At 28.7% G+C, this 23,615-nt stretch overlaps 1 protein-coding gene across 1 annotated transcript in view; it reads right to left on the reverse strand.

The window, feature by feature from the left end:
- The window catches only part of LOC117181782 (semaphorin-2A), a 466,531-nt gene that overhangs the window by 73,616 nt on the left and 369,300 nt on the right, over positions 1-23,615 (reverse strand). Inside the window, exon 2 of the mRNA XM_033374751.1 lies at positions 16,640-16,727. Coding sequence (XP_033230642.1) covers positions 16,640-16,727 — 88 coding nt within the window. The remainder of the gene's footprint in view (positions 1-16,639; positions 16,728-23,615) is intronic.

Consider the following 23,615-nt stretch of genomic DNA (forward strand, 5'->3'; position numbering starts at 1 on the left):
AAAAGATACAAAAATAATTTTAAACTTGAGAAAATTTTAAAAAGTTAAAACACGTAATGCAGATTTTTTAATATTTACAAAACAGAAGCTTTTCAAGAATTTCAAAAGGTTTCAAGAGTAGACGATTTTTTATTTTGAAGAAAAAACTTTAATAGAAATTGAAAAAGAATTCAAATTGTCTCAAACTCATTATTATTGTTGTTATTATTAATTGCTAAGACTTCAAAGAAGAATGAACAGCATTTTAATACGAAATTTTTCAATTTTGCAAGAATAAAAATTTTCGGAAGAAATTCTAGTAAAATTAAAATACATTTACAAGTGTTGAAAAGATAAAACAAAATTTCCAATTAAAAACAATTTCTACAAAGTTTTTAACAAAATATCGTTTTTTGAAGATTTTGAAGAAAAAATGTAAAAATTTTTCAAGAATTTTGAAAGGTTTCAAGAGGATAACAAAATTTCCTTAAGATTCGAGGGAAGATTTATATTGTTTTTTTTTTATTAATTTTAAAAGCATATTTTAAAAACTTTGAAAAAATTTCGAAACATTTACACATTTGTAAACAAAAAAATCTGGAAGATTCAACTGCCATTATTCTAATTTCGAAAGATTTTTCAGAATTCTAGGAATAATTTAACTGGTTTTAAAGATATGAAGTTTGTAGAAAGATTTTAAAAAATTTAAACTTTATTCATGTAATCTTGAAAAAAATATGCAAATGAACTTAAAAAATAGTTATTAAAATTGTTTATTTTATATAAAAAAATTATTTTCAAACTTAAATTATAATTCAATTGAAATTATTTTTCTTTCTTGAATGACAAATCTTATGGTAGAAATTTCAGTTTTTAAATTAAAATGGCAACAGTTTGACTTAAAAGTCATCTCTTTTAGCTGAAATATTAAAAATTACATTTTTCATTGAGACGTAATTTTTTTTAAATTGAACTACTTGGTTAAAAAATGAGTACTTTTGTCCAAAATTTACTTTTGTGGTTGATGATTTATTTTGTTTCAAAATTAATTTCTTCGGCACAAAATATGAACATTTTGTTAAAAATTTATCTATTTGATTGGAAATTTAACTATTTATTTAAAATGTCATATTTTCGGGTTAAAAATTAACCTGTTGCAGTATTTTGCAGTGGCGCGCCTAAAGCTGACTATTACTACTGAAATCTTTCTCCAACGTCCGCGCTCAAAGTCGCCGTTAAAAATCTAGAAATTGAATAAAATAAAATAAGGAGATGTCAATTAACTGTTTTTGTTTTAAAATTAAAATTTCCTTTGGTAAAAATATCAATTACGTATTAAATTTTTCGTCTAGAATTTATATCATTTGGTAGAAAATTATCTTTTTGTTGACGTTTTGATTTAAAATAACAGAAATCTTCCCAAATCTGTTTGAATTTACTCAAGAATCTTAAAAAAATCTATTTACAAAACCGGAAAAAGAAGTCAATTTAAAAAATAATTGTTCAATATTTTTATTTTATTAAAAATTATTTTTCCTTAACAAGATCTTCAAAACTTCAATCCTCGTTCAGTCCACGTCTTTTTCTCGACATTCGGATGATAAATATTCGTTCCGGTATCGTGCTTCGTTAATTAGAAATACGATTCGGGTTAATTGTAGTTTTGAGGATCCGCGGCTACGTTGCGGTTCACTCGCAATTAAGGTACGATAATTGAACGTTTCCAATTATCAGACAGGGTGGCATACGCGATGAAAGGCCTTGGAGGGGAAAAACTTTTTTTTCAATTTCCAGAGATGATGCCATGATAGGAAACTTTACTGATAATTGCCGTTTTTAATATTTCACGAAATGAATGCATTTTTCGAAACGTTTTTAATAATAAACTTACCAGGTCCAATCACTCATCTATGATATCAAACCATTTTAATTGAGAGGAAAATATTCTTCACGGTTTCTAATATTTTTTGCTAGATATTTTTTTCTTTGGTCTGTGTTGTTCAACATGAAAAATTCATTTGTATACATTTCATTGTAAACATTTCAGAAGAGAATATAAGTCTGAATTTAAATCAATGCTTGTTTTCCGTGTGCTTGCTTTTTCAGGCATTTTTCTCTTTTCCCTTTTCTCTTTTAAAGTAAATTCAGGTGAATAATTCCACTCAATTTTTGTAACTAAGTTTTTCGAATTCATGGAACTGTCAAAAGGTTGAATTTTTAAAAATATTTTTAATAACAAGTTTGCCACATCGAGGATCTTCTCTTTGATATTAAAGAAATTAAATTAAAAGAAAACATTTTCCACGGATGCTAATATTTTTTGCTAGATATTTTTTCTTTGGTCTGTGCTTTTCAAGTAGGAAAATATTTTTGTGTAAAATTTATTGGAAAAAATTTCAATCTCGTATATGGCCAGTAGCAACTTGGTTTCTCGTTTCTAATTTAAATCCAAGCTCGTTTTCCATCCTGTTGCTTTTCGAAGCCGTAACTCCCCTCTATCTTGTAGAATAATTTCTGATGAATTTATGGCGAATTTAACTTTATTTGGATAAATGAATTTTTTAAATCCATCAAAGAATTATAAATAAAATCCCCTAGAATTATGTTAATCCTGGAAAATCTGATTAAATTCGTTAAAACCCCTCAGAATAGATTTAAAAATCCCAAAATCATATAGTTCCTATAAAATGTTTCAAAATCTTCTGATACACTAGGCAATTTGTTGAAAAAGCATGAAATTATTGAAATTTGTAAAAATTATTTATATCCTTGAAAATCCTTTTGATTCAGCAGATTTCTGATTTAGAGCAGGGAATTTTGAAAAATAATTTACATTTTTATTTATTTTTCAGATCATTTTTGGTCACAAATATTATATTAACCTGATTTGGAACAGAGCATTTGATAAAAGAATCATAATTTTGAATTTAAACAGAATTTTTTCAAATTCCTATCTTATAAATCAGAATTATAATTATTTTCCAAAATTACTATTCCATGTTAAAAATTGTTTGCTCCTAGTCAAATAGAAATTTTTCACGATTTTTTTTTGTAAATTTCCTGTTTCAAGTTAAAATTAGAATGTTTTTACGAAATTCCCTGTTCAAAAGTAAAAATTTTAATTTAAAAAAAATTCCATGTCCTGATGTGAAAAGTCTAATTTTTTCCTGAAATCTTCAGTCCAACAGTGAAAATAATAATTCTTTACCAAATTTCCTGTTCAAAAGTAAAAAATTTAATTCTTTTGGAAAATTCCGTGTCCTAACGTAAAAATAATCATTCTTTCAGAAAATCCCATTTCCTAATTTCAAAATTCTGATTCTTTGTGGAAATTGTCAATTCCGAAGTCAAAATTATCATCCTTTACAAAAATCCCTGTTCAAAAGTAAAAATATCATTCTTCTGGAAAATACCATGTCCTAACGTCAAAATTATAATTATTTCAGAAAATTCCATATCTTAATTTTAAAATTAAAATTCTTGGTGGAAATTTCCTATTCTAAAGTCGAAATTTTAATCCTTATGAAATTCCCTATTCAAAAATTCAAAATTATAATTCTTTTAGAAAATCCCATGTCCTTATGCAAAATTCTAATTCTTCGTGGAAATTGACTTGAAGAATTCCCTGTTCAAAAGTCAAAAATATAATCATATTGGAAAATCCCGTGTCCTAACGTAAAAATTATAATTCTTTCAGAAAATTCCATGTCCTAATTTTAAAATTAAAATTCTTTGGGGAAACTGCCTCTTCCAAAGTCAAAATTATATTTTACAAAAATCCCAGTTCAAAAATCAAAATTATAATTCTTTTATAAAATCCCATGTCCTAATGCAAAATTATACTTCTTCGTGGAAATTAACTTGAGAAATTCCCTGTTCAAATGTCAAAAATATAATTCTATTGGAAAATCCCGTGCCCTAACGTAAAAATTATCATTCTTTCAGAAAATTCCATGTCCTATTATTAAAATTGCAATTCACTGTGAAAATTTCCTGTCCCAAAATGAAAAATGATAATTTCTCAGAATATCCCATGTCCTGATATCAAAATTCTAATACTTGATGGATATTGCCTGTTCCAAAATAAAATTATAATTCTTTTAGAAAATCAAATGTCCTAATCACTTGAGTTGTAGAATGACCTTTAAGTGGGTAAAGTAGGAATCTTTATATAGAATCCCTTGCCTATCTACTAATACTCGCAACAAATGGCATATTTCAAATGTAAAAATAACTGCTGCTACTTTGAAATGAGCTCAGCGACTGCCAAGATCCTGATAGGATAAGATCAGAGAAGACTATCGATCTTTTTAAAGTCGAAGGTAACGACGCGACCAAAGAGATTTGTAACATCAAGGGGAATATTATCAGATCGTCGGGAAGGTTTAAATTGCAGTGGCGTCAAATTAAATCGACTTTATCCAGTTTTCAAAATGTTTCGAAACATTAACCACATAACTTTATTCCAATAGCCATTTATCATGGCTTTTCAATAGGAACAAGGCAGTCAGACGGAATGCGAAGCGCCAATGTGAGAAACTGAGCACTAGGGTGTCCCAAAAATAAAAAAAATTTGGATCTCGCACCTCTAATATTTATTTCTTTTGGTGCAAAAATCAATGCGTATTTTTTTCTAAAGTAGTTAACCTTAATCAATAGTTGTATTCATATTGGTACTTTTGAAGTTCCCAGGACCACGGTTTAAACTTTTGTTTTAAATAAAATAAAAGTATGCATTTATTTTTTCACCAAATGGAAAAAAATTAGGGCTCGTTTGATCGAAAATAGGGTGGGCCAATTATAAGTTGCAAGCACTGTGCAGTGGCGCGCCGAAGGCTGACTGTTACTACTGAAACTTTTCCTCCAACGTCCGCGCTCAAAGTTCAAATCCAAATTCTAGAAATTGAATTAAATAAAATAAAAAGGATGCCAAGTAATGCATTCAATTTAAGAGTATTTGTTAAATATTATTTATACTTTTATTTATACTTCTCAACAGTTTTAATAATTTCGGGGCCCTTTATGACTTCAGGAGTGCGATTTAAAATTTAAAAAAAAATGTGGTTTTTCTTAGGGCACCCTAAGTGAGCATACTTCATTTATCCTGCCTAACGTTTCCATCGGAAAGTAAATACCAAGGGCGAGAAACAAATCCGAGTTGGAATTCAAGCCGAAACTTTCTTACCATACTAATGCAAGGGTTCGAGGAACTTTCAAGATAGAGCCGCATGTGGCTCACACCGCGCCAAAGAACACCGAGCGATTTAGGAAACCAATTTAGAGCAGAAACGTAAAAACGAAATACAAAGTAAACCCCCAGAAAACGAGCATCGATTTAATTTCAGAACCGAGAAAACAAATTATTCTATGGTGGCCCATAGGAAATAGAATATTTTTATGATTGATTTGAAATTACCGACATTTACCGACATCTGGAACATTTGAAGGTTTGAGTCCATGCTACATTTATAATTTTGACCATTATTTTATAAGATATTGCTATGAGTTTAAAGTTTTCAAAAATATTTCAAATAAGGCCCATTTGAAGAGGAATTAATTAAACTTTACAACGCTTTCCTGTAAATTATTCTTTATAATTTATTTCTGAAAATATTGCGCATTTATAAGATTTCCTCATTTTTCCTTGATTCTCTCAAAAATTAATATTCAGATTTATTTATATATTTTATTAAGAAAAAAACAAGACTTATCTGACATAAAAGATCAACTTTTTATAAAAGAAGACGAATTTCCAGCAAAATAATTAAATTCTTGATAAAAAGATGACTTTTGGACAATTTAGTAAAATTTTTAACAAATGATTTCAACTTTTAACTAAAATGCTAAATTTTCAAACTATCAAGACGAAATTTGGACCAAATGGTAAAAATTACAAACAAAAAATACTTAACTTCAACCAAAAACTGTCGATTTTTCAATCCAATAGTTAGATTTTCAACAAAATAATTTAAATTTTAACCAAATAGTTAAATCTTCTACCAATAAAGTTAAATTTTCAACCAAAGAGATGAATTTTCAACTAAAATGATGAATTTTTTACGCAAAAAACGAATTTTTTCAACAAATAAAGATTTTTCAAACAAGAAAGAAAAAAGGGCATCCAAATTGTCGAAAATTCAAGCCGAAAGACTATTTAAAAAAAAGTTAGATTATTAACCCTAAAATATGAATTTTCAACAAAAATTCAATTTGATACCAAACAGTTGCATTTTTAACCAAAAAAGAGGAAGTTTCAAAATCAAGTTTATGCTAAGAAAGACAAATTTTCATCTAAAAAAGATTAATTTTTAACCAGGAACGGCAGATTATCTTTTTAGTAGGTAAACTTAATTTTTAATAAAAAAGATGCCAATTTTCCAAACAAGTTAAATTTTCAATCAAATAGATAAACTATTAACCAAGAAATAATTTTTTAACAATATAGTTTAACTTTTACCCAGCTAGTTGAATTTTCTAAAAAAAAAATGTCTTTTTTAATTTAAAAATGATCAATTTTCAGCAAAATAGTCAAACTTTCAACCAACGAGATGAATTTTCAACTAAAATGATGTATCTTCAGTTCGGAAAGTTCAAATTCAAAAAAAAAAATATTTAACAAAAAAGAAAATCAATTTTCCACCAGGCATAAATACTTAAATGAAAAAAACTTAAATTCTACCAAAAAACACAAATTTTCAAAAGAAAAGGATGAATTCTTAAAACTAAAATATAAATTTTCAACAAAGTCGTTGCATTTTCAACCTGATAAAATTTCAACCAAGTTAATAAATTTGCAACTAAGATACTTAAATTTTCAACAAAAAAAAATCATTTTCTAATAAAATTGGTCAACATTCTACCAAATTGTACAATTTTTTACCAACAGAAATTTCGACCCAAAAAATTTAACTTTAAATGAAAAACAGTTAAATTCAACCAAAAACACGAATTTTCAAAAGACAAAGATGAAATTTCAATAATAAAATATCAATTTTCCACAAAATCGTTGAATTTTCCATCAGATATAAATTTTTAACCAAAGTGATAAATTTGCAACTAATTCACTTAAATTTTCAAGAACGCAAAAATAATTTTCTAATAAACTGGTTCAAAATTGTACCAAGTATTTCAATTTTCTATCAATAAAAGTTGAATTTTCAAGAAATAATGCAATTGTAGATATTTCGACACAAAAAATTTAACATAAAATGAAAAACCAAACCAACCAAAAAATACGACTTTTCAACACTAATTCTCAATTTTACAAAAAACCGTTAAATTTCCAACCGAATAATAAAATTTTTATAAAAAAATATAATTGTTAGAAGGAATCAAATGCAAAAAAGGCAAATAAATTGAAATATAAGCCCGAAAACTTCATTTTCAATATTCCTTAATTTTTTATGGATTAATTTTTATATCTCCCCTCCCCTGACTACCACGAAAGACACGCCTGTTGTCAGCAATAGTTTGGAAATCACTGACCCAGAGGTCCTTATAAATTTATAGCAATTTCCAAATTTATTTAATTTAAAAAACCTTTCTTTAAATAAAAAAAATTCCTGAGAGCCTTTTTTTCGTAAAGGTCTTCTGTTCATTTTAGAGTCTAAGTATTCGTTGCAATATCCTTTTAGAATCATTAGTAGGGGACTATTATTCCTCAGGTCGCAATTCAGCCAGGGACATCCTTTGTGAAAACTCCCCTTAATTTAGTAAATACCAACAAAATGCTACACAGCCTTGATAATACAGAAAGCCGAGGGCTGCTCTTCTGAATGGACCTGAGTCTACAAACGAGGGAACCTGATAGAGGGAAAAAAACGTCGAAAGATATCCTTGGCGATGGTCGACTGCACGGGTCTCTGAGATCAGCTGGTGGATTACATAGATCCTTGAATAAAGGCCCTTTGAGTAAATCAAAATTTCACCCGACACACGCGCCACCGCCTTTTAGGATGAGCCTATAGGTATTTCAAATCGCCGAACCGGAAGTAACGATTCGCATTGATGAACGAGTCGGGAAGACTGCCAAGATTGCGGGTGCTTTCTTCCTTTTCCTGTATAAATGACCAAAAAACAGACCGAAAACTTCCTTCCATGTTTTTACCCAAAGGAGTAATTTACTCGATTCAATTAAGAGACTTGGGACAGATGTTTTTCTAGTTTATACGAGAGTCGTCCTAAGTCGGCACTGTGGGATAACCCGGCAACCTCGCGTTTCTCGGCTTAACCATTTTGTAGTATGACAGATTAGTAGACATGGACGTAATTAAAGCTAAAAATGGCGAAGTAAGCAGCTACAGGTGTATCAATATTTTGAAAAGTTAAATCGATTAAGTACGTTCGTTTCTCTGTTATGTTAACTTTCGCCTGATAAAATCGATTTTTTATTCTGATTTGTATCGTGTGCGTAAACGCATGAAATGTGTCAACATTCTTAATGGTCCCGAGTCGGCACCTAACATGTGATCCTGAGTCGGCACTTTTTTGCGTTTGTTTTTATTTATCTGTTATTTTATTTCTGTGTGTTTTAATTGCATTTCACTCATCTCTTGAGGTTTTTTAGTTTGGTTGTGTTTTGAAACAATCTTGCTTGTCTCGGCAAGTGTCCTCTTATTTTCTGCTTTTTCTTAATGATTTTTTTCTGATTCTATTTTTTGGTAGTCATGGAATGCAAGAAAAAAACCATGATTCTCTTGCGTTTCGACGCGCATAGTGGGCTCAAGATCAGGGGATCCCAAGAACAGATGTTTCTCCAGTTTAGAGTAGAGTCGTCCTTAGTCGGCATTGGCAACCTCGCGTTTCTCAGAGATGGCAAAAGTGTCGACCTAACTATTTTGTAGTATGACAGGTTAATAGACATGGACGTTATTTAAGCTAACAATTTCTATTAGCAGTTATAGGTGGATCAATATTTTGAAACGTTAAATTGATTGCATTGGTTTCTGTGTTTTTTGTGCTTTCATCTGATGAAATCGATGTTTCATTCTGATTTGTTTCGTGTGCGTAATAGCATGAAGTGTGTTAAAATTCTCAGTGGTCCTGAGTCGGTACCAAACAGGTGGTCCTGAGTTAGCACCAAACAGGTGGATCTCAGTTGACCCCAAACAGGTGGTCCTTAGTAGGCACCAAACAGGTGGTCCTGAGTCGGCACTTTGTTTGTAGCTTTTGCTGTTCTTTGTGTTATTTTATTTTGTTGTATTTCCATTGCATGTCACTCGTCTTTTGAGGTTTTTTTTAGTTTGGTTGTGTTTTGACTTAATCTTTTTTAATTCTTTTAATTTTTTAATTCTTAATTCGTCAAGGGGTGCCGACATAGGACCACCATATTAAGAAATAGAAAAAATAGACTTCTTAACTTTGCGCTGCATTGTGACCGCAAAAATAATTACACACTGCTTCGAATAACATAGAATTGTAAATAAAGGATCATAGCACCTGTCGAAAAACATTAAAGAGAGTGGACGTTTTAATTAATTAAAAAATTCCCGGTCATTTCCCGGTTCGCAAATATTTTTCACGGTCAATCATATCAATGCTAAAATCAAAGTTAAAAAGTTATTTCATTCAACAATCTTGTATTAAAATTGTCAATCATTTACACGTATAAAATGGAAGCTACTAATACTTTTTTAACAATCAATTTTAAATTAAATGTAGTTAAACTGCCAAATTAAACATTTGTAACTATTATAAATTGCAGAGTTTAAAGATTCAGATTCAGTTCCAAAAATATAAATGCTCGTTATCATATTTGATGGTCTAAATGGAAGAATCAATCAATGAATTTAAAATTAAATTCCAGCTCAGAATTGGATAAAAATTTAATATTTTTCTGTTAAAATCCGAAATTTTAGTTCTTTTCAAAAAGTTTGCTGTTCAAATCTATAATGTTAATTCTTTTCGAAAATTTCTTTTTGTCAACCCACAATCCATTTCCTTTTATAAAATTCCCTGTTCCTGGATTATTAATTCTAATTCAAGTTCAGAATTCATTAAAAAATGAAAATTCCCTGTTTAAATCCTGAACTTTAATTCTTTAAGAAAATTCTCCTTCTCGACTATGAATTAGAATTTTTTACTAATATCTCCTGTTTCAATTCATAATTTAAATTTTGTTCCAAAATACCTCAATTTAACTCCGAATTATAATTCTGTTTAAACAATTCAATTTTCCATTCAGAATTGTTATTCTCCTGGATAAATTACAGTTCCAACTATAAATTAGTAAAAATTGGAAATTCCTTGTTCAAATCCGGAATTTTAATACTTTTCGAAAATCATCCGTGTCAACTAAGAATTAAATTTTTTTTTAAATTCCCTATTCCAATTTATAATTTAAATTTTTTCGAAAATATCCCGTTTCAACTTAGATTTAGAATTCATTCTTTTAAAAAATTCCCTGTTCCAGCTCGGAATTGATTCAAATTTGAAAATTCCCTGTTCCAAGAAAAATGTCCTGTTCTAATTCAGATTTTTTTCCTTTTTCAAAAATTTCCAGTACTAGCTTGGAATTTTTTAAATTGGAAAATTTCCGCCTCCAAGGCAGAATTATTATTATTCTGGATAAATTCCATTTCCAACTACCAATTAGTGAAGAATTTAAAATTCCCTGTTCAAATTAACAGTTAAATTATTTTCATTTTAAATAGTTTTCAAATCCTAAAAATTCTTCAAAATTTTATTTTACAATCTGGAATAATATATTTTTGAATTAAATTTGTTTAACAAAAACATAAAATTAATCCACGAATTATGAATGTTACTGAAATTATCGTAAAGCTGCCAATTAAAAGGACTGACATTGAAAAAAACGAGCTTTTCCGTCGACAAATGCCCAAAAAATACATTTGTTTATTCAATTTATTTTTAAAAACCATAAAATTTATGACCTAATTATGAATGTTGCTGAAATTAACATGAAGTTCTCAATTAAAAGGACTGACATATAAAAAAAAGGAATTTTTCGTCAATAGATGTCCGAATAATGCATTTTTTTATTAAATTTGATAAACAAAAAATAGAATTAATCAAAAAGTGATGGATGTTGCTGAAATTATCATGAAATTCCCAATTAAAAGGACTGGCATTGAAAAAAACAACATTTTTTCCGTCGATAAGTGTTCGAATAATGCATTTGTTTGTTAAATTTGTTTGATAAAATCATAAAATTCATCAAGAAATGATAAATTTCCTGAAATTATCATAAGGTTCCTAATTTAAAAAAATTTATATAAAAAAAAAGATATTTTCCGACGATAAATGCCTGAATATTGCATTTGTTTATTAAATTTGTTTATAATATTAACAACAATAGTATACAGAGAATTATTTTTCATTAAACCATTATTTCCATTCAAATTTCTTTTAATATAACTTAAAAAAACGTTAAATTCTTGAAAATTATAAAAAACACATTATCAATAAATAATTTGTTTTTAAAAATGTGTTTTGTTTATCGTATTATGATGGAATATCTTAAAATAATGTAAATTTATTAAACTTCGGCGATTACAATAATTTTCTTAATATCGACGAGAACCGGGAAAATTAAATAGAAAAAATTGTCATTTTTTTCGTTATACAGTAGACCTTCGATTATCCGAGGTAATGTGGGGGGGAGATACCTCGGATAAGCGAAAACTCGGATAATACGGAAGAAGTACGAAATTCAGAAGATTTATCCATTTTTAATATATATTTTAAATAGAAAAATAAATATAAACATTTAGCAAATAAAAGTAATTAACTTACGAATGTGAATTTATCTTTATTAATTTATTAATTTATTACTAATTGCAAACTACTGCGCGCCTTCAGAATTAGGCGTGGCAGCTTTATTTGTTTTACTAATGATGCTTTGTATTATCCGAGCATACACCTCGGGTAATGAGGTGTGCTTGGATGAGTACCGTTGCCTCGGATAACGCGGAGCCTCGGATAATCGAAAACTCGGATAATACGGAAGAAGTACAACATTCAGAAGATTTATCCATTTTTAATATATATTTTAAATACAAAAATAAATATAAACATTTAGCAAATAAAAGTAAACAACTTACGAATGTGGATTTATCTTTATTAATTTATTAATTTATTAATAATAGCAAACTACTGCGCGCATTCAGAATTAGGCGTAGCAGCTTTATTTGTTTTATTAATGATGCTTTGTATTATCCGAGCATACACCTTGATTAATGCGGAGTGCTTGGATGAGTACCGTTGCCTCCGATAACGCGGAGCCTCGGATAATCGAAAACTCGGATAATACGGAAGAAGTACAAAATTCAGAAGATTTATCCATTTTTAATATATATTTGAAATAGAAAAATAAATATAAACATTTAGCAAATAAAAGTAAACAACTTACGAATGTGGATTTATCTTTATTAATTTATTAATAATTGCACATTACTGCGCGCATTCAGAATTAGGCGTAGCAGCTATATTTGTTTTATTAATGATGCTTTGTATTATCTGAGCATACACCTTGGTTAATGCGGAGTGCTTGGATGAGTACCGTTGCCTCGGATAACGCGGAGCCTCGGATAATCGAAAACCGGATAATCAAGGTTCTACTGTATTTATAAACAAAATTGAAAAACTAAATTAACTTGTATTAAAGCACCATTAAACCCTATTTACTCTCTTACTGTGCCGACATAGGACCACTCTCCTCTTGAGTCTATGATGCTACGGAGCAATAATTCCGGAAGTTGATGTAAAAAGCGTGATAAAGTAAAAATGAGGCGTAACTTCAGGAAGGCCTTGAGCTAATCTTCTTCTTTATAACGAGAGTGGAAATGTTAGAGTCGAAGAGGTAAGGGCAGTAACGATAAATTGCATTTTCCAAGGAGGAAGGTACTTCGATTTTAACGTTTCCGGCTTCTGGCTCGGTTCCACGTGCTTACGCGGACTCGTCTCGTGGATACCTACATATCCTCGTCCTGGTGTGCGGAGCAGCGGCTGCGTATCGAATTCCAATAAGAATTTGCAGAAAGAGGAGCACAGCTGATAGACGTTTCTTCGAATGATTTGTAACGATTAAGATTCCTCCTCTTCAGCTCATGTCAGCTCCATTGCACGAATTCCCATTAAATTTCCGCTCGACCGTAAACCTAATTCTGAGTTTACTGCAGCTGATATTGCCCCTACTGCAGCAAATTTCAACTTTAAGGATGCCCTCCGAGTCTGTAAGGATACTAACAAAATCTCGGGAATTTACTGCCTCTTTCGAAATACGAAACGATTTTTATTTAGGAAAATAAAGCTCTTGGAAATCATCAAGTCTATGAAATTGCTTCGCCTTTCTGGAAATACGATTCCAGTTGCTACTTGTTACTAAACTTAATGAAATCTTGTACTTTTTGCAGTGAACAAAATGATTAGTTGAACCAACTATTTAGTTATTAAAATATGGCACTGCTTATTTATTAGTAGATACTGCCATTCTATTAGTTCCTACAACAATACAATTAGTTGCAATGACTAATTTAGTTAGTACCTACAACTGAGTAAATGGTTGTCCTAACTAACAAAATAGCAGTATCATATCTTACAAACTGAATAGTTGGCCCAACTAATCATTTTTTAGTGTGTAACGTGGAAAAGTTCTATTGCCTGATAAATCTAAATCTACAAAATTTGCAACCAGAGTGATGAACTTTAAACTATAATGCTAAATTTTCCAAATTAAAAGACAAATTTTCAACTAAAAGATTTTTCAGTTAATAAACAAGAAAAAGTTCATCCAAATTTTCAAACTTTCGAAACAAAACAAGAATTTTCTGTAAAACAATTAATATTTTAATGACATAATCTCAATTTAAAAAAAAAAAATAATTTTCAACTAGACAGCCGCATTGTTTACTAAAATAGAGACCAAAGGGACTCAGCCAAAAAAATGATATAAAAATTAAAAATTGAATTCAGGTTCTAAACCAATAATAATAATAATAATAATAATAATAATAATAATAATAATAACAATAATAGGTGAATTTTTAATAAAGTAATTAAACTTTTACCAAGTACTTGAATTAAAAAAAAACACTAACTCGAAACAAAAAAGGAAATAGCCGATCTTACAATTAAAAAATATTTTTATTTAAAATAAAAAAGAGTTTATTCCGTCAAAAAATGTAGAATTTTTCACAAAAAATTAAATTTAAACCAAAAAGATGAAATTTACAACTGAAAACACAATTTTCAACAAATAAAGGTTTTCTTAGTAAAGAAAGAATCAAGTTTATCCAAATTGTTGAACTTTTGAGAGAAAAAAGGAACTTTTTATAAAATAGATGAACTTTCAATAAAAGAACATTAATTTTTAACGAAAAAAATTAATTTTAAACTAAAAGATGTATTCTTAACTGAAATACAGAACATTTCAAACCATAAAAATGATTACAAAAATTCTGAATCTTCATCAGGAATGGTTAAATTTTAATTTGCAAAAAATTAATTTTCAATTTAAAAAATGAAATGTATACCTAGAGATGGACTTTGAAAAAAACAGGAAATTTTTAATTTTAGGTGCCTAAAATTCTACAATAGACCTTTGAAAATTAATTTGTCATTGTAAACCTGAAAAATTTTGAAATTTCAAATTTCATGTCTTACAAATTTAATCCTTAGAAAAGAAAAATATTAATTATAAACATTCGAAACAAAATTGAAAGATTCTGATTACGTACTCTAATTATGGATACTTTAATTTGCAATTAGTTACAATTCTCTAATTTATAAATTTAAAATCTAAAATTCTTTCCTTTTCAGCGTTCTAAGTTTCAAATTGTTTTTTTAAATCTTCCATTCAAATGTTGCTAAATTTTAAATATAATTGTGAAATTTTAACAATTTATGACGACTTTATTAATTTTAAATTATTCAGTTTAAAACTATTTTACATCAAAATTATTCAATTTAAAAATCTTTTTGAAATTGTATTTAAAAAATAAATGATTTCATCTAAGAATTAAATTAAAAAATTAGAAGACCTAGAAATTAAAATGTTTTAACTAAAGCTACAATGAAAAGAGATTTTCTTCTATTTGAAGAAATTTCTTGGTTGCTTTTTCAATTTGAATTAAAGGAATGGTTTGCTTTAAAGGAAACCTTTTTTTAAATGAAAGAATATTTTGCTATATTCAATTAAGATTTTTTTGTTTTTAAAGATAAGAACGATTTAAAATACGTAAAATTTTAATTTTACCATATTACCTTCAGAGTTAATTTTTAGAATTTCGTTGATTCTTAATAAAATAATTCACAATAAACAAAACAAAAAATATTTAAAAAATGTTTAGTCATGTTCTTGATTTGAACTAAGAAGATTAAATGAATCAGTTTAAATTAAATTGTCAGCATTTTTTAGATCAGAATATTATTTTTATAACTTGAAGAACTAGAACAAAAAAATTTGAATTAAAACAAAACAGCTTTAATAATCGATTAGTTAAATTTACAAAAAAAATTCTTTCGGCGTGTAAAGACTTATTAGTTGAAAATTTGTTTTAACATTTATAGAATGGTTCACATTTGACATTAAATGGTAAATAAATAACTTACTCGATAAAAAATGTCAACAATTTGTGGGCGAAAAAATTGATACTTTAGAAAAATTGATGTTGTACCACACTTGGCTTACATTAGCTTCGACGAAAACCTGTAGCAGTTATTTCGTATTCATCACACGCTTTGTGCGGAAGTGGGCGTCGCGACGTGCGGAGACACGAGATTTATCGGAAAATTTTACGATGGTAATTTGTCGAACGAATTTTCCCGTCAATACTTATTTGCATATTTTTTTATTACAATTACAGAAAAAAACACGAATTTTTATTCTTTTTAATTTAAATAACTATTTTGATCAAAATAAAGGGTGGCACAGTAAAAAGAATTAGCCTAAAAGGTTCTCGGAGGGTCCTGATGACGCTAGAAAATAATATTGCGGAATTGTAATAACCGAATTTGCGTAAACAGCTTCAAGGTTATTTATTATCTCAATTAAGCTTGAACATGTGGAAGTCATCTTGTCACTTATTGATGGCTGTTCAATCGTGAAAGATGAGATAGTGTCCTTTTCCTCTTTCCTCCTCATCCTTCCTCCTCCTTTCATCCTCCTTTTATTTTTGCCTCCTCCTCCTCCTCTTCCTCCTCCTCCCCTTCCTCATCCTTCTCATCCTCCTCAGCATCAGACAGTGACAATATGACTCTCACATGTTCAAGCTTAATATTGAGATTATAAATAACCTTGAAGCTGTTTACGCTAATTCATTTTTCGCAAAGTGAAGCGTAGGGGAAAGAGCGTCAACTTTCTAATAATTTTATTATCGAAAAATGTGGGTTGACACGTTTTGTTCTGCCAGCTTCCAAACATAAGATACTATTTATTTATAATCTAAGGAAAATGTTGTTCCTCTTAAATAAGACTGATAAAGAATAAACGGGAATGTTAACAAAAAATTCCAACAAAAGCAATGAGAGCTGGAAAGGCGAGACTCGGAATTAAAAATTAACATGACTTGGGAAAGAAACTTGACACAGTATTCCATAAATATTTTTCTTCCGGTAGCTACGTTTTTACGTACATGCTTGTTACTCCCTTTCTGTCGGTATGAAAAGTAATAATTTTTTATTTTTTAATAATGTTACTCACATTGCTCCGACGTAGAGAACATCCCTTTTGCTATCCAGGTAAAGAGTTCTGTAATATAGCATCCCACAGCTGAATTCTCGTACATGCTCTGAAAACAGAGAGAAAGAGGATTAATGCTGGCGCTTACGATCGATTAACGCACAAAAACGCGCGCTCGCCGAAGCGTCGAGTCTCTCGGTAGAATTTTATTTTTTCACTTATGATAACTCTGCTATAACATCTCTGAATTTCGTAAGCCGTGTATGAGAGCTCACTTACTTTTTCAAGTTTTCCTCTTTTCAATCATTTATTCAGACTGAAACAATTTTTTTTTACATCCGGTTATTTCAGTCGAAAGCATTAGGTATACACATACAATATTTATAAATTCAATATTAAAATAGCAATATTTTTAGATAAAAGATTTATTTTTAACAAACAAAATTAATTTCTAACAGAATAGATAAATTGGTAAATAGATAGTTGAATTTTGAAACAAATAGATTGATTTTGAATTGAAAATGTGAAATTTCAACCAAAAATATGATCTTCAACAAATTACATTAGTTGTCTACCAAATTTTGGAATTTTCAAATTAGAAAGGAATGATTTTCAACCAAAAATGGAATAGTAACATTTTCGAATAAAAAATGTATTTCTAGCAACAAATATTTAATTTCCAACGAAATATTTAAATTGTCCAATAAATAGTTTAATTTTCAACCAAAAATATGAATTTTTAACAAAAAATTGGTTAGTTCAGATTTCTACCCAATTTTTGAATTATTTTTTTTAACTAGATAGACGTAATTTCTACAATTCAGCTGAATTTTTGATCCAAAAATATGAATTTTGAACTAAACTGATGAATCCTCAACCTTAAAAAATCCATTTTTTACATAGCAGTTCAACTTTTAACCAAATAGTTGATTTTTCAACAAACAAAAACACGAGTTTTAAAAAAAAAGTTCAATTGTTAAACAAAGAAATAAATTTCCAACTAAAATGATGAATCTGCAGCAATAAAAACTGAATTTTTTACCAATAAGTTCCACCTTAAACTCAATAGTTTATTTTTTTACAACAAAAAAACTAGTTTTTCGAAAAGCACTTCAGTTTGTAAACAAAGAAATGATTTTTAAACTAAATTGATGAATCTTAAAAAAACATGAATTTTTAAGAAAGAGTTAAATTTTCAACCAAAAAGTTGATTTTTTTAACAAAGATAATTAATTTTAAACAAAAAAGATGAATGATTATCAACAAAATGCATCAGTTTTAAACCAAGTACTTGAATTCTTAAATAAAACCATTTCAACCAAACAGTTTAATTTTGAACTTGAAAAGATCAATTTTTAACCAAAAATCGAATAAGTTAAATTTCTAGTTGTATAAATTAGTTTCAAACCAAAAATGTAACAATTCAGTTCAAAATAAAGCCAAAAAATTATTAAATTTTAATGATTTCCAACATCAAATTTTAGAGTATTCTGTTTAAATCATTTTTTAATTGGAGGCCTAAGAAAATTAAAAAGGAAAAGTTAGAAAGGGAGACTTTATTTCACATGCTAAGCAGATGAGTGTCAGGTTCCTCCACCGTGACCGTAGACTCTGTATTCTATGCAATCACACTTTTCAAAGACTCATTTTTCAATAAATTATTGTCAAAATAAAATTTCAGTGTATTCTGGTTTAAGCATTGATAAAATCCGATGACTAGAAAAATCGAGAAAAAAAAATGAAAAGGACTTTTCTTTCATGTAAGCAGATCAGTGTCAGACTGCGCCAGCGTGACCGTAGACTCTGTATTTCATCCAGTCACACTTTAAGTAATTGTCTTTCAACAAATTATTTCTAAAGTCAAATTTTAGAGTATCTCGTTTAAAATTGTTTTTAATTGGTCGTCTAGAAAATTAAGAGGGGCGCCTATGCTTCAAATGATAAACAGATCAGTGTCAGGCGGCACCAGCACGACCGTAGACTCGCTATTTATATCTCGTTTAAAAAATTTGTTAATAGATTGTCTCCAAAATTGGAAAGGATTAAAAATATGACTATTATCGTAGAAAAATCAACTATTTGGTCGCAAAATACCTGCTTTCTTTTAAATTTAACTACTTGGTTAAAAATTAATATTTTCTGAGTGCAAATTGAACTATTTATTTAAAAACCAACTTTTTTGTTGAAGATTCGACTGTTTTGTAGAAAGTTCCTCTATTTGGATTGAAAACTTAACTATTTTGATAGAAAGTCTAACTTTTTGTCTGAAAATTAAATTTTTTGATAAAAATTCAACAAATTGTTTAGAAAATCTACTAATAAGTTAACAATAATCCTTTCTGTTGAAATAAAAATAAAAAATAAAAAGATGGACTAAAATTTGATTTTGTCAAGAATTTATGAAAAGATGAGTGATTGAAAAGTGTGAGTGGATAAAATACAGTGTCTATGGTCACGCTGGCGCAGGCTGACACTGATCTGCTTAACATATGAAAGAAAGCCACCCCTTTCCAAATAGACTCGTTCCACTCTAGACTAACAGAGCGCGAACAATGCTATATTTTATACGGTATCAGGAGGGCTGACATCGAATGAAAGGGGTTCGTATTACAGAATAGTGTCTCTTTTCACCCCCCCCCCCCAAGGCTCTTTTGCGTATCTACCCTCGAACAAGAGACTTGTGTCCTTATCTATATTCATTCACGTATTGAACGGAGTTACTCAAAAGTCGTTTCTGTAATATCTAATTTATTCAAGACCACTTTCTTCTGCTGACTTTTTTTTAGGAAATAATGAACTTGAAATGCTCTTCTGATTGCACAATCAGAGTTGCTTCAGAAATCACATTTCTTAGTTAAGACTGTCTTAAATGAAGATCGTCACATTTCCGAAGGTTTAAAAACTATTTTTGAGTCATTGGACTCAGGGGGAATTAGAATTAATTTTTTACCAACAAACGACTGGTTTTTAGCAAAAAATGAAATAGTTAAATCTCGAGTAAAAAATTTTTTAAAAAAAGTTTTCGTGGAAATAATTTATTTTTCGGTTAAAGAGTTGAATTTTCAACTGATATGATAATCTTCCATCAAAGAAAATAAATATAAAAAAATCAATAAAAAAAATGTAACAATGTTGTTGCATATTCAACCAAAATAGATAGACTATAAAGTAACAACCAACTACAAACCAAACAGTTGAATTTTTAACCAAAAAATGTGAATTTTCAACATAACAGTTAATTTCCAACTAAAATATTAAATTCAAAAACAAACTGTTAAATTTAAAAGAAAAAAATTAATTTTTAACTAAATATTTGAATTTTGTACCAAAGTATTGAGTCTACAAAACTAAAAAAAAAAAAAAAACGTCTACAAAAAATTTGAGTTTCCCAATGAAAAAAAAATTGTTAACAAGAAAGTTAGTTCTCAAACAATAATTGGAATTTTCAACTAGAAAATGTTAATTTTCAGCTAAATAATTGAATATGTAACATAAGAAAGTTTAAATTTTAACAAAAAACATTTGCATTTCAAGCAAAATATTTGAATTTTTAAGCATTAAAACAATTCTTTTAGAATACAGTTGAATTTTCAATTAAAAAGTTAATTTTCAACTAAATAATTGAATTTTCTACCAGAATAATTAAATTTTTAATCCAAAAAGAGGAATTTTCTAAAAAAAGTTTAATGTTCAACAGAAAAGTTAATTTATAATTAAAGAGTTGAATTTTTGCCCTACTTTTTAATTTTTAATCAAATAGTGGAATGTTAAACCTTAAAACATGAATTTTCAAAAAAAAAAAACAGTTGTATTTTCAAATAAAAAGGATGATCTTTAAATCAAATTGTTTCGTTTGCAACAAAATCATAAAATTCTCAACAAAATAGTTGAATTTTAAGTTACATACTTAAAAATTAAATTGCAACCCAAAAAGTTGGATTTTCAACCAGTTGATTAAATTTTTAAGATGGAAAGACAAAATTTTAGAAGAAAATTGAATTTTCAACAAAAAAATTTATTTTAGACTAAGAAAGATTTTTTAATCAAGAAAAAAAATGGTTGATCTTTCATACCAAAAAGACGAATTTTCAACCGAGCAGTTGAACTTCAAGAAAAAGTAGGACCTTTTAACAAAATTTTTGAATTTATAAATAAATACTTGAATTATTATTAAAATTGTTCACTTTTTAAGTTACATTCATATAAGGATTAAGCTTTAACAAAACAATTAAATTTTAAGCCAAATAATTGAATTTTTAAGTTAAAAAAACGAATGTTTTTGAATAAAACTGAATAAAAATAAAAATAATTTTAACTACAGTTGAATTTTTCAGCCAACCATTTGAATTTTCAAGGAAAAATTTAATTTTTAACAAAAAAGTTGAATATTTAATTTAAAAAGTTCAATGTTTAAATAAAAAAAATAATTTTCTACAAAACAACTCAATTTTCATTTCAAAAATATGAATTTTTACCAACACACTTCATTTTCAACCAAATCGGTAAATTTTCAACGACGCAATAAATTTGCAACAAAATAGTTTAATATTCAATTAAAGCAGTTTAATGTTTAATTAAAAAAAAAAAAACAATTTTCTGCAAAACAATTAAAAAAATCAGAATCTTCAAGAAAAAGTCAATTTTCAACCAATTCGTAGAATTATTAACCAGAAAATATTAATTCTCAACAAAAAAGTTAATTCTCAACCCAATAGTTGAATTTTCTTACAAAATTGTTAAACTTTTAACGCAAAAAGAATTTTTAGAAAACAGTCGATTTCAATATAAGAGTTGACTTTCAACCAAATAGTAGAATTTTATGCCAAAATAGTTAAAAAAATTTCAAAATAGATCAAATTTCAACCCAACAGTTAAATTTTCTGCTAAAATTTTTTGATTTTTCAGCCAAAAAGGAGACTTTTCTACAAAACAACTAAATATCCAACAAAAAATTTTATTTTCAATCATCATTATGCCAAATTAATATATAATTTTTTAAATCTCGCATTTATAAAAATAAATTTTATTTTAAATTAGCTTGACATAATAAATTAGACACCTAAAATATCGTATAAAAGTGAGTTGATATTTCAAATAAACTCGCCATAATGAACGACATAAAAACGGAGGCTCAATTTATAAAAAGCTTTCGTCGACTTCATCACATATTATAATAGTTAAAATCGTCTCGCGACGAAGAGTTTACTATTTACTATTTTCGGCTTCATCAACCCTCAGACTTTGTGCGGTCAATTTTTGTCATCGATCCGGCGAATTCCATTTTATTTACAGCGTATTCTTTGCTGGAAAATTTCGGATAATCATGTAACTGAAATTTACAAAACTAGGCTGCAGAAAGCGATATTCAGTAATTTTTATAGTAAATTTACTTAATTTTTATCAACATTCAAAAACAATATCTAAAAATTATAAATATTTTCCTAAAACTCCCGAATCTTAACAGAAATCAAATTTACCGTGACCGAAAAAAGTGCGCAGGTCGTAAGTGCGCAATTAGCAACTGCGCAATTCGTAAGTGCGCATTTGACAACTGCGCAACTCGTAACTGCGCAGTTGACAACTGCGCACTCCTCGCTTCTTAATTGCATTCGAAACGGAAACAGTATGTTGGTTGTAATCATGAGCGGCAAACCAATGCAGAAGGTTGTGTTGAATTAAAAGGATGCAAAAAAACCTTTTTTTTCGATATTAAATTATATCAAGCATGAAAAAGGGTTCAAAATTTGCACGAGAAGACGAAACCAAAAAAAGTGTTAAAATCGCGACTAACATCAACGAACTAGAAGCTCGGTTAAATAAAGAATTATTTTTGCAATAAGATAGAAGATAATGCAATTATTTGCCTCTTGGTGGTCATGGGCGGCAATGCACCACAAAATGTTGTTTCGAATTATAAAGGCGCCGTAATATAACTTTTTCCTTTTTATAAAAAGGTACATCGGAACCCCAAGTATATTTATATTGTCAGAAAGTTTTCTAAAACTCTATCTAAAAATTGAAATTTTTTCCCTAAAATTCCAAAATTGTAACAGAAATATAAGTTGTCACTAAAAGTGCGCAGTCAGCAACTGCGCACTCCCTGTTTCTCGATTGCGTTCGAAGCAGTTGTGGTCATGGGCGTCAACGAACCACAAAATGTCCTGTTGAATTATAACGGCGCAGTGAACTTATGTTTTCCTTTTTTCTAAAAAGGCATATCAGGATCTCAAATGCCCAGCAGCAGCTGCGTAAATTAATCTAGTGTATTTAAATAATTTAAATCAGTTTTGAATAATAATTAAAATAATCTCGGGACGACGAATTTACAACTTTCTGGTTCTTCAACCCGCAGATTTTCTTCGGTCAGCTTTTTTTATCGATCCGGCGAAAGCCACTTTATTTACGGCGTGCTCGTTGCTGGGAAATTTTGGGGTGAGAGAGATTCATTTAGTTGATAGACTTACACCCTATGGCTACTTTGAAATTATATAGCTTGGGATTCTCATAAAGGAATGAATTTCTCGTAACAAAGTTCTTTGACTCGAAAAGACCGATACAATCATCAAGTCGGGGTTGTTAGTAGAATGAGATAACGTTTAACGTCCGCTCGGACCGGAAGTCATCCATTTGAATTTGGGGCTTTCGAGGGACGACAAGAATCGCCATTTTATTCATTACCACTTCATGACCTACCTCAAAGTTTTAGAAAAAACAGTATAATAATATCAGCCTTTACAGCTCAAAATGATTTAAAAATAGGGGAAATAGGTTTTTTTTTAATAAAAATAGGGGAAGAAATTTGTTTGAATAAAATTAATTCACGGTGCCAAATTGAATTCATTAGTAGATGAGTAAGGCTGCTTCTAATTATAAATTTTACCTTGCCGACATCGAGCCAGTTCTACCGCTTAAGTGGTTCGTGTCCTTGCTAAATTTCCAGAATGCTCTTGATGACGTCATCACATTATACTTTGAGATTATGATTAACGAATTTTGC

This window comes from Belonocnema kinseyi, chromosome 10 (genome assembly GCF_010883055.1).
Source record: "Belonocnema kinseyi isolate 2016_QV_RU_SX_M_011 chromosome 10, B_treatae_v1, whole genome shotgun sequence".
In the NCBI taxonomy this organism is placed as follows: Eukaryota; Metazoa; Arthropoda; class Insecta; order Hymenoptera; family Cynipidae; genus Belonocnema; species Belonocnema kinseyi.